We start from the raw sequence: 10,867 nt of genomic DNA, 5'->3' as shown, positions 1-10,867 counted from the left end.
CCCCTCTCTTTTAATCTCAGATTAATGTTGTTATAAATAAAAGAACCAAGCATTAATCTTTGTTTCACCCTAAGTGGTGAGAACATAGTTTCTATTAGCTTTTCAAAATGGGGGATAAGAAAAATGCTAATAATTAAAGCTAAAAATTTAAAAAAAGACTTAAATAGATTTGAATTCTGAGGCGAGCTCCTGTGAGGCTTCCCATTAAGGGTTAATCTCTGACAGTCACAGAGCAGGGGGCCAGCTCATCTTTCCCATTTCAGGGAGGGGGATTTACAAAGAACTGTAAGACCCAGCTAAACTCATTTTATGAAAAGACCTATCATCACTTTTGTACCTTATTATGTATCATTTATTTGTAAACAAAAAAATTAAAAAGTGAAATCTACCTAAAAAGACCAAAATAAGAACTATACCTCAAACATAATTTATTAATTTACACTTGATTTTTTGTGTCAAATTAACAGGACAATATTTAACTAAAAGAGAGTGCTATAAAATTGAGAGAATTGTGTAGATATTATCAAATAAGACACCAAGAGTTTTCCAAAGATTTATTGAAGCAGAAACAAATTGGTCAGATACTTGTTGGAAAAAAGCAGTTTTTATGGTATTCAAAGTTACTTTTAAAAAAGTATCCTAGCACAAGGCTTCTTCGTAAACTAGATTATGGTGTAAACTTTTCTCTAAATCTCTTAGGAGTGTTGGGTCTTAAGAACTAGAGCTTATTCCTATTCCAAACCTAACTTGCGCTCCTGGAAAACTGCAGAAAGGCACTTGAAAGCTGTTTCTTTAAGATACGAATTTCTTTTTTATTCTTGCTGGTAATATATTGCTGCACCAAGTGTGTGCAATGTTTATTCCAGATCCTCATGATGCTGGGAAGTTTCATTGATGACCTGTTAAAAAAGGTAAAATTCAAATCAAATATAATACCACATGCTAAAGATTAGATTCCACCACTAAGAACGACAAAGAGAATCCTCCTAATTATAGGTCACTTATTGGGAAAGTTGGAAGCTTATGTTGGTTCTGCATGACAAGGGTTTCAGCGAGGGAGACAAATAACATGTGAGACACTCTTCGCCTATAAGCAAAGTAAGTATCCAATGGAATGTTATGACTAAAAAAAGAGACACTTTTGGGGAAAAAAAAAAAAAAAGGTCTGTGTTTATGAGGAAGGATGCTGTAGTAATTCTATGGAGCAAAGTTTAAAAGTAATGAAAATATTTTAAGTTCATGTGCAAGGGAAGATCACGTCAAGATTATAATAAATTTCGACCATTTTTAAGTTTTTGGTGTACTTTTAAGTTTGTGTGCAAGGGAAGATGACGATAAATTTCGACCACTTCTCTGCTAGCACAGAGAGGTAACTAGAAAACCACTTGACCGTGTGGCATGGCCTTGTACCATGTAACAGGGCCTAGGAGTGTTTAGGGAAGGCCATGTGTCCAGGGTCAAGACATTTCTGCAGACTAACGAAAGACTTCATAAAGCTAGTCTAGGAAGGAACTTAAGGAAGCCAAACTCCCATTTTAGATTAAGGACCACAGAAAACTCACTAACTTCAGGCTGCAGAAAAGATCACCGCCTGGCCTTCACACCCAGGAGCCAATACTTACTTGGCCAAGCACAGTGCTGGAAGAAGAGGCCTACTCTCTTTCCAGGAGGCACGAGGGAAAGGGAAACCTTCCAAATCAGCGGGCTGTATCTGAGGTGGACTTACTGATTTATTCAAAAGGCTATCAGTGCCTATCTGGGATTACTCTAGTTTTGATTTAAAGATACCAACCTGTCCATCTCTAGTTTCGACTGTCTTAATCAGAAGTGTCCTTTTTGAGTGGGTGTCAACCAGAGGGAGTGAATCCAGGTTGGTTTCTGAATAAGGAAAATAGGCCCAAAATGAGTAAAAAAGAAATTTCAAAAAGACAAGTATAACCATTTTCCCCAAAGAGTTATGATTTTTGTTCAATTGTAAATTTTAAGCAATTGCTTAAAGCACCACTCCCCAAATAATTCTAAAGACTATTACCTATTTTAAAACCCAATGCGACACCACTGAAGCATCAGGATAGGGTAAACTACCATAGTGTTCGCTCCATCAGGAGGAAGGCCAATGGAGTTTGCATAAAAGGTGAGACATTTTGAAAATCGTGGCTGTTTTATAGAACTTTCCCTTATATGGCATTTTTCAAGTATCATTTTAAAAATGCATGCTTTATAAACAGATTGGTAACAAACTGCTCAAAGTTTTCATAAATGGCGATCAAATGCTTACCCCTCAAGTTCAGGGAAGAAAAGTTGGGAAGAGGCAGAGAAATCCTACGGAAGAGAAAGAAAATCCGTGAAATGTTTGAAACAAATTTATGCACTCTAGTTTTCATCAAGTAAAAAAATTTACTCTTGGATTTCATAAGTGAGGGATTAGCATCAGAAGCATTTTTCTCTGATGGATCTTATTAGTACATTTAAATATTTTACTGCAAGCGTTTGTCTACAGGGGCATGAGCTGGAGGCCTTATAGAGCAGGAAGAGCACTGGCTTTCACAGTCATGGGTTCAAATCCCAGCTGTGCTCCTGATTAACTGGCTAGGGCAGGATACTCAATCTCTCTGAAAATAAGGTTCCTTATTTATAAAAAGTGATAAGCGGCTACCTTGAAGAAATTCCCTAAAGATGAAAGGAGATACTATATGTAAAGCGAGTGGCGTGACACCGAGCAAATGGCAGCTGTTAATTTGTGCACACATGCGTCCTTGTTTTATACCTGCTCTCCTCTCCTTCCAGCAGCTTCCTGTAGGTGGCAATCTCAATGTCAAGAGCCATCTTAACATTCAGCAGGTCTTGGTATTCACGAAGGTGGCGAGCCATTTCTTCCTTCATGTTCTGAATCTCATCCTGCAGGCGGCCAATAGTGTCTTGGTAGTTAGCAGCTTCGACAGCAAAGTTCTCTTCCATTTCCCGCATCTGGCGTTCCAGGGATTCGTTCTGCAAGAGGTGGGAAAGGCTTCCAATGTCACGTCCCAGAAAAACCCAGCTACTCCCAGATTCATTTACAGACCACTGGGAACCATTGCCCTTCCTGGCAAGTGGGGAACACTCCCATTTTAAGTGAGGAATACAAGTACCAATCCCTTTTTAATAGAAACAATAATATAAGCTAAAACCTTCAGATTCCAAGTGCTTTTTTTTTAAATCTGTCTTGAAAACTCATTTTCTTTGGATGGAAATACACATTTCTCTTCATTTGAAGTTTTGCTTAAATGTTGCCATGAGCTTGGTCAACTGAATGGATCCAAGCGAGGTATTTCCCCTCTTTACTGCAGTGTGATACTCACAGTTCCTTTAAGCGCATCCACTTCACAGGTGAGGGACTGCACCTGTCTCCGGTACTCGTTCGACTCCTGCTTCGCCTGGCGCAGGGCATCGTTGTTGCGGTTAGCAGCCTCAGAGAGGTCAGCAAACTGTCAGAAAGAAGTTAGAAATGCAGATCATCCAAGTGGCTTGATTCTATTTAAGATTCTACCTTACCTCAGCAAATGAGAAAGCTTAAAGGTCACAACCAAAGGGATGATGTGATACAAACCAAGTTTTACATTTTAAGCTCAAATCTCAACACCTGCCAAAATGTCTCTAAATTTCTACTTTGAAAATGAGACAAAACGCAGTGGAATGCTGATAGGGTGGTTTCAGCAGAAATTCACTCTATTACCCATATTTTAAAAGGACAGAAGTCAAGGGCAAGGTGTTGGGGTTTATCTGAAGTAGAATCAAAGAAGAGTAATGGGAAGGGAGTCTGCTATGAGTGGTGGAGAGGCTGTTGCAACAAATAAAACTTGAAGTTAAATAAAGCCAGCTTTCTGACTGGAACTAAAGGGTATTTAGGAATGAGACAGGTAGCGTTTGCAGAATACAATGCACTTCTTTTGTTCCAGCCACACTTTTTTCATACCTTGGACTTGTACCATTCCTCAGCCTCCTGAAGGTTCTTGGCAGCCACACTTTCATACTGCTGACGGACATCACGCAGTGCAGCCGTGAGATCAGGCTTGGAAACGTCCACATCGATTTGGACGTGCTGCTCCTGAATCTGGGCCTGCAGCTCCTGGATTTCCTGAAGAAAGAGCAGACAGAAGGTCAGCCGTGCCGAGTACGGTCGCAGCTTCCCTACATTTATACATGGGTAGTGGCTCCCCTTACCTCATCGTGGAGTTTCTTCAAAAAGGCAATCTCTTCCTGCAAAGACTCCACTTTACGCTCAAGGTCAAGACGAGCCAAAGAAGCATTGTCAACATCCTATTTTGAACAAAGAAAAGATGGAATATGGAGGATGCTCAAGTCTATGGTTTATCTCATTTATTTTAAATTAACCATATGAGCTATGTCTTTACTGTAAAAAGGATCTTGACCAATTTATGACCTTTGAATAAGCTTATAAATCACTCAGTGCTCAATACACTATTATCTTCTTTTCATTAATAAATGTAAATTGTGACAATATGTTGTATTCGAGGTAGCTAATAGCCAATTTAAAAATAAATAAATGTATGACAACATAGTAAATTGCACTCGATTAGTTATTATTGAATCTCCATTATACTAGTGAAGTTTTTTTTTTTGTAATCTAGAAAACCAATGCTGTAACATTGAAGGGATTTTTGGTAATGTCATAGAACATCGTGGTGACAGGAGGTGACCAGATCTCCTAACTTCATAAATACAAGTCCACGCAGACCAGAAATTCCCACATGCAAAGTTTCGGTGTAGACCTAAACCTTTTTCTCTACTCAAATCACCTGAAAGGAGTCCTTATGATCGAAAGCAAATATGTAGTCATCTGACATTCACATTACCAGGCTAGATTTACACTCCAGCTTAGGATGGGCACCGGCGAAGATGCAGGTCAGGCAAATCAAGGAGAAGAAATGCAACTCTGAACTGTATTTGCTTTTCTTTCTCCAGTGGACTTTTCTTCTGAAATTGGCATCTCATCCTACAAGGGTGTGCCCATCCTTTTCAGTTAGCACTGTGTCAGTCATTTCAGTTGCTCAGCTTGTTTCAGAATGACTGGTAAAAACACTTACATGTAACGAAACTACTGTGTATGTACACTTCTTGCTGCTTTGCCTCTCCTTCTGAGTTTCCCCCATTTGTAAACTGCTACATTCCAAACAAGAATGTGTAATTTTGCAACTCAGATTTTATCCCCTCAAGGGAATATCATGAGAATTTTTATACCTCTTGTCTTATAAGCAATTGTATTGGAGTACAGTTTACAGCCTCAGTCTTAAGAATCTTGAGATACTTCTATCACCTTAATGGAAATGTGAATGAGGAATTGGTGATGATAAACAAAAATCAGGCTTGGGGAACAATTATTTTTGCTTGTTGCTAAGCCCTAAAAAAGATATAAAAGATAATTTACTAGTCTCTATAAAAATGCAATATGACATTCTACTTCATTAAAGATAATGAGGGATGTTACCTAATCCCTGAACAGACCTTTATACTAATATTATTTTATATTAACTCACTACTCTGCAGAAAACATTATAGATACAATGATCATAAATGTTCAAAGACTAAAATGAACCGCACATTGCTATGTTTAAATTAATTTGGCAAATGTATTTCTGCTTAAAATGTTATTCTAGACTTTTCATGTGAGAGGGTTTTTACAGCTAATCCCAACAAGAATAAAACTATGCTGGGAACTCTTCCTGCTTTTGAATTCTAATTTTATGTTAAAAAATCCTTTAAGTCCATCTAACTTTGGAGAAAAACAAAACAAAACAAAAACCCTTTAATTTAAATTCCATTCTTCAGCCTTATGGTTATTCTTTATTTATGGAGGGAATACTAAATACTGTAAGGACCCAACAAAGAAAGGCTTTCCCTAATGTAAGGCGTGACTGTAGCTTTAAGAACTATTGACATCACATACTTCACAAGTCTGGGCCAGATATTAGATAAGGGATGTTAGCAAATACTTGTGTCCAATTAGAACTGTGCTTACATCATTACACATTCAGTAAGAAAGTAGCCTGTTGCAAAGCTTCTCTAAGAACACAAAGACTCCTATTATTTCTGTCCAGAGCCACCACACTCGCCAGAATGTCTGTATCTACATTCCATAGTGAAGCCCAGAGAAACCATTAATACCTTTCAGCCAGGCGACAGATGGCTCCTTTTCACCCTTATTAGATCACAAAATAGTTGTGCATGCTGATACTTCCATCTAACTTTAGCACCACAACAGAACTTGCAGAGAAGAAAAGAAACTTGCTGGCTTAATGCCAGTTAAACGAAGTTTCTTATGCTCCACAAAGGTTAACATTTTTAACTACAGGGCAGAATCCTGCTTTTTGTGGCCTTGTAAAAGTTAGCTAAATTAGCCAACCGCAATCTAACTCAAACTGGAACTGCTCGAAATCAGAGTATCCGTGTGTTGCAAAATCAAAATATAAAAAAATTATTTCTTTGGAAGAAATCTGGAAACAAAGTAAAAAATTAGACTCTATGTCCTAAGGGACGGTTTAAATCATCCAATAGTTTTTATCCTGAGAAGCCCCACTCTGGGGCCTTTTTGCCACTAGGGGGCCTTGCGCACAGACGTGCAGTTTTGTACTATTTTAACTTGGGGTAACTTTTATTTGTTTTTTAGTTTTATTGTTTATGCTTTTACAGTTGTCCCATCTTTCCCCCTTCGCCCCCCTCTACCCAGGCCGCCTCCTCAACCTTGTCCATGGGTCCTTCATTTGTATTCTTTGACTAATCCCTTCAACTTCTTTCAATCAGTCCCTACCTCCCCCCTCCCCACAGGGTAGGGTGGGTGTGGTCCAGTGGTTGCGAGTAGGAGAGGATTTACAAACCTGTCTGAAGGACTGCAGTGTACCCTCGGCTTCCTCTCTCTGAAGCATCTCCTCCTGCAGCCTGTAACAGTTGCACATTAACCAAAAGTGAAATGGGAAACCACCGCCAGGGGCGGGGCGGCCACACCCAACCACCCAGCCGCAGTTTTGCTTTACAAAAGTAGAGAAGCAACCTCCGCAGGCAGCCAGCAGGCACTTGGGCTTTTCAGAACTACCACTCTCAGCAAGTTTTAGCTGGACTTGGGCCGCAGCGTGGAAAAGCAATCACGGTGGCTGCACTGACCGCACGGCGAACGCCGCCACCCAGCCCCTGAGAAGCCTCGCTACCCTTTGTCTCCCTTGCTGCACAGCCATCCTCTCCTCCCTCCTCCGCCCTTGGGCTGGCAGCCCGCCAGAGGGGCCAGGAAACTTTCTAAAAGTTTGGAGATACCGCGCAAAAGCTTTATACTACAAAGTGGTATTCATGAAATCTGAAAAATTGAAACAGGCGTTCTTAGGCAAGGAGTGGGGGTGGAGGGGAAACACTAACTGTAACTTCTGGGTTCCTGGCGGGGCTGGCCACAGCAGCCACATCCCTGCTGCCCCTCGGTCTCCGCCCCACCCCCACAGCCGCCGCTGATCGCACCCCCTAGGGCGTGGCAGCTCTTTGGGCGCAGGGGTTAGGGAGGGCGTTCCCCTCTTCCTCCCTCCCCGGCCCCTTGTGGGCGCAGCCTTACTTCTCCCGGAGCCGCATTACGTCCTCCGCCAGGTTGTCGCGCTCCACCTCCACTCGGGCCTTGTCGTTGGTGAGCTGGTCCACCTGCCGGCGCAGGTCCCGCATCTCCTCCTCGTAGAGGTCGCCCAGACGCGACTTGCCCTGGCCCTTGAGCTGCTCGAGCTCCGCCAGCAGGATCTTGTTCTGCTGCTCCAGAAAGCGCACCTTGTCGATGTAGTTGGCGAAGCGGTCATTGAGCTCCTGCAACTCCACCTTCTCGTTGGTGCGGGTGTTCTTGAACTCAGTGTTGATGGCGTCGGCCAGGGAGAAGTCTACGGAGTCCTGCAGCAGCCGCACGCCGGGGACACTGCTCCGCAGGCGCACCGCAGAGGAGCGCGTGGCGTACACGCCACCGGGAGACGAGGCGTAAACGCTGCGGCTGATGCTGGGGCGCAACGCGCTGCCCAGGCTGTAGGAGCGGGTAGACGTGGTCACATAGCTCCGGCTGCTGCTCGGCCGGCTGGCTGTGCCAGGACCGCCAAACATCCGGCGGTAGGAGGACGAGGACACGGACCTGGAAGACATGGCTGCGGAGGGTGGCGGTGGGCTAGGCGCAGCGGCGGTGGGACTGGCTCCGGGTGGCAGGCGAGCGAGGCGCGGTGGGTGTAGGCAGTGGGAGCGCTGCTGCGTCTCTGGCGCGAGGACCCCGGTGCGAGAGTAGCAGAGGACTGGACCCCGCCCAGGGAGAACTTTTTATAACCTGCACCTTCCCTCCCACTACCATCCCAGCCAATGGGGACCCGGCAAGTAGCGGGGGGAAGGGTGGGCAGGGAGTTGAGGCTGGGGCTCCCTCGCGTCTTCCTCCTCCCTACTGCTCAGCTCCTCGGGACTGGGCACTGTTCCGTTAGTTAATTCTTGGTTGGACTGGGACTTTCGGGGGCTTTCCTGATGGTGATGGCCCAACCTCTGCTCACTCCGTGGGTGCTGAAAGAGGCGGGGTCGTACGGTGGTGGGGGAAACGGGCCTAACACTGGATCAAAGGGGTCTGGGGCACCCCGCAGAAGAGGTTTGGGAGGAGGCGCGCGGGTGGGAGGGGCGCGCGGCTACTGGGCAGCAGTCAGCGGCGCGGAGCGGGTGGGTGGGGAGACCCGTAGGCAAAGGAACAGGAAGAGGGGGGAGTAGGGGATCCAGCAGATGGGAAGGCTCCGAGAAACAAAGAACGCCTGGATTGAAGCGCGCAGCCCAGGACTCAGGGTCGGTCCTGCGCAGCCTTGTGCACTGTGCGCTTCGAAGGGGGAACCTCTTGCGCCCGCATCTCTTTTTACCATCTTGTCTTGGGGTTCCTGTTTAAGAACCTAACGGGCTTGGTTCGGCTTTGGACCGCGAGAGCAGCTGGGCGGCGGCTGAGTAAAGCCCCGGGGGATCAGGGTGGGGTCGCTGAGTCAAGCAGTGAGTCACCAAGCCCTCTGTCCGCCAAAGTTGAGGGCTGGTAGCGGTTCTCCGGAACCGTTAGACAGGATCTGCTCAGGTTTCCCCGGGCTCTGCGCGAGGTTTGTTCCAAGTTTTACCCAACTTTAATCTGGGCCTTTGCTTTTTTGTGTACCGCTCGCCTTCGGGAGAAACTAGAGTACTTCGAAGTTCTTACGAACTCACCATAGCCAGATTTTGCTCCAACTTGCGGACTTCTTAGCAAGAAACTTCTGCAGACCATCCTTAGGCGTCCCTGACGGGTTTTTCTTGCTAAGTTTCCCCCCACCCTTCCCTTCGGTCTCCTTTCATCGCCCACCCCACCCCCCACCCGGCCCAACCCACATCCCATGAAACCACACCCGACTTTGAACACCATCTGAAAGTTCTGGGCGAAAGAGGAAATTCAGAGTCTGTGGTTTCACAATCAAATTCAGTGATCACTGGTTTTTGTGCTACAGTGGAAATCATTGAAGGTATAATCTGCACCAATTATGGAATTAATTAGGTGTTGCTTTGAAACTCCAGTTTGCTTAATGAAAGGCATTTATATAACTCGAATGTCAGAATGGCGGAAAAAATTTACGTGTTCCTTTTAATTCAGCAATGCACAGGGCCAGATCCTGGTGACTTGACTGGGAAATGTCACAAGTCATGTTGGCCTGTTTTCCAGAATTCGTGCAGATAAAACTGCAGAGCCAAAAACTTCTGATCCGGGGCACCAAGGCAGTGTTCAGATTCCTCAGATGCACCACCAAAACCTTTTTAGGTAAATCACTCCAGGGCTGTTGCTGCAGTGTTAGTAACATGCAAAACAGAGCGGTCACCTCTAAAGGGAGATGAAGGCAGCCAAGGCACGCAAGCCAGGCTTTTTGTTATTTAGTTTAGAAATCACAGGGGTTTGGTTTGTTTGTTTGTTTTCAGTATTGAGAGCACTTAGGGAGTACAGAAAGGATGAACTGCAAACCCTCTTGATTCTATAGTGAGTAGATAGGGGGAAAAGGTAACATCCTTCCCTTCCAGGGTCTTGTACTGGAGGTTACCTGGAATTTAAGGAAAATAGTTTAGAATCAAATGAGGGATTTATTCTAGCGTGTTGGTGCAACCCACATTTAGGCAATATTTTTCTTACCTCACTTCAGTTGGATCTGACTGATGGTGTTGCCCAGGTCTCTGCAGGACCCTTTGCTGCACAGCTCTGCTGTTGTGGATTTTTTTTTTTATTATTATTCTCTGGGCAGTGGAGGCTTGAGTCTATTCCAAGGAGCAATCCTTGGGCCCTGTGCTTTGGCAGACTAGCTGTGATGCTCCATGTTACCATTTTGCTCTCTGGGAGACCTTTATTCATGCCACTACTCAGCAAATGTCACCATTGTGAGTTTGCCTGGAACCCTTAAGATAGAAAAAGCATCTCAATGTGGGGGAAGACCTTACTCCCACCTCAAATGCTGATCCCAGGGCAGTGCTATCAGAGGATGCTTACTGACCAACTCACCGTGGAAAATGAGGGCCAGGATCTGGTGTGGTGCAGCTGTGTGCCCTGTTGGTGACCACAGCAACTACCTTAGGGCTGTGGCAGCTTCCTCTGGGATGACCTGGCCCTCCTCATCATGTCAGGGGGATCCCTTCTCCTTTCCAAACTGTGCCCTCTGTGTTCTCGGGGCTGTGATATGTCCACTTGTGCTTGTAGCTCAGGCTGCTGCAACAAAATACCGCAGACTAGGTGGCTTAAACAACAGACATTGATTTCTCACAGTCCTGGGGACGGGAAGTCCAAGATCGAAGTACAGGCAGATTTGGTGTCTGATGAGGACGTGCTTCCTGGTTGGCAGAG

General features: G+C 44.9%; 1 protein-coding gene across 1 annotated transcript; it reads right to left on the bottom strand.

Annotated features, from left to right (window-relative positions):
* Positions 1–539: 539 nt before the first annotated feature.
* On the bottom strand, positions 540–8,304 carry VIM (vimentin). The gene is made up of 9 exons (XM_024576032.4): positions 7,589–8,304; positions 6,873–6,933; positions 4,201–4,296; positions 3,953–4,114; positions 3,339–3,464; positions 2,768–2,988; positions 2,279–2,322; positions 1,793–1,878; positions 540–899 (listed from the first exon to the last, which is right to left on the bottom strand). Exons 1-9 carry the CDS (start codon positions 8,149–8,151, stop codon positions 858–860), a joined length of 1,401 nt encoding a protein of 466 aa, XP_024431800.1. The 5' UTR covers positions 8,152–8,304; the 3' UTR covers positions 540–857.
* Positions 8,305–10,867: the final 2,563 nt, after the last annotated feature.

Source organism: Desmodus rotundus, chromosome 4 (assembly GCF_022682495.2).
Source record: "Desmodus rotundus isolate HL8 chromosome 4, HLdesRot8A.1, whole genome shotgun sequence".
Classification (NCBI taxonomy): domain Eukaryota; kingdom Metazoa; phylum Chordata; class Mammalia; order Chiroptera; family Phyllostomidae; genus Desmodus; species Desmodus rotundus.
This window is presented reverse-complemented; position numbering and strand designations above follow the sequence as displayed.

Bases quoted from the DNA above. Each gene is read 5' to 3' on its own strand.
- VIM (XM_024576032.4), bottom strand. From the start codon at position 8,151: ATGTCTTCCAGGTCCGTGTCCTCGTCCTCCTACCGCCGGATGTTTGGC. The intron at 4,115-4,200 runs GTAAGGGGAGCC...CTCTTTCTTCAG, and splicing joins TGAAGAAACTCCACGATGAG to GAAATCCAGGAGCTGCAGGC. The intron at 900-1,792 runs GTTGGTATCTTT...CTTTTTTAACAG, and splicing joins TCGAAACTAGAGATGGACAG to GTCATCAATGAAACTTCCCA.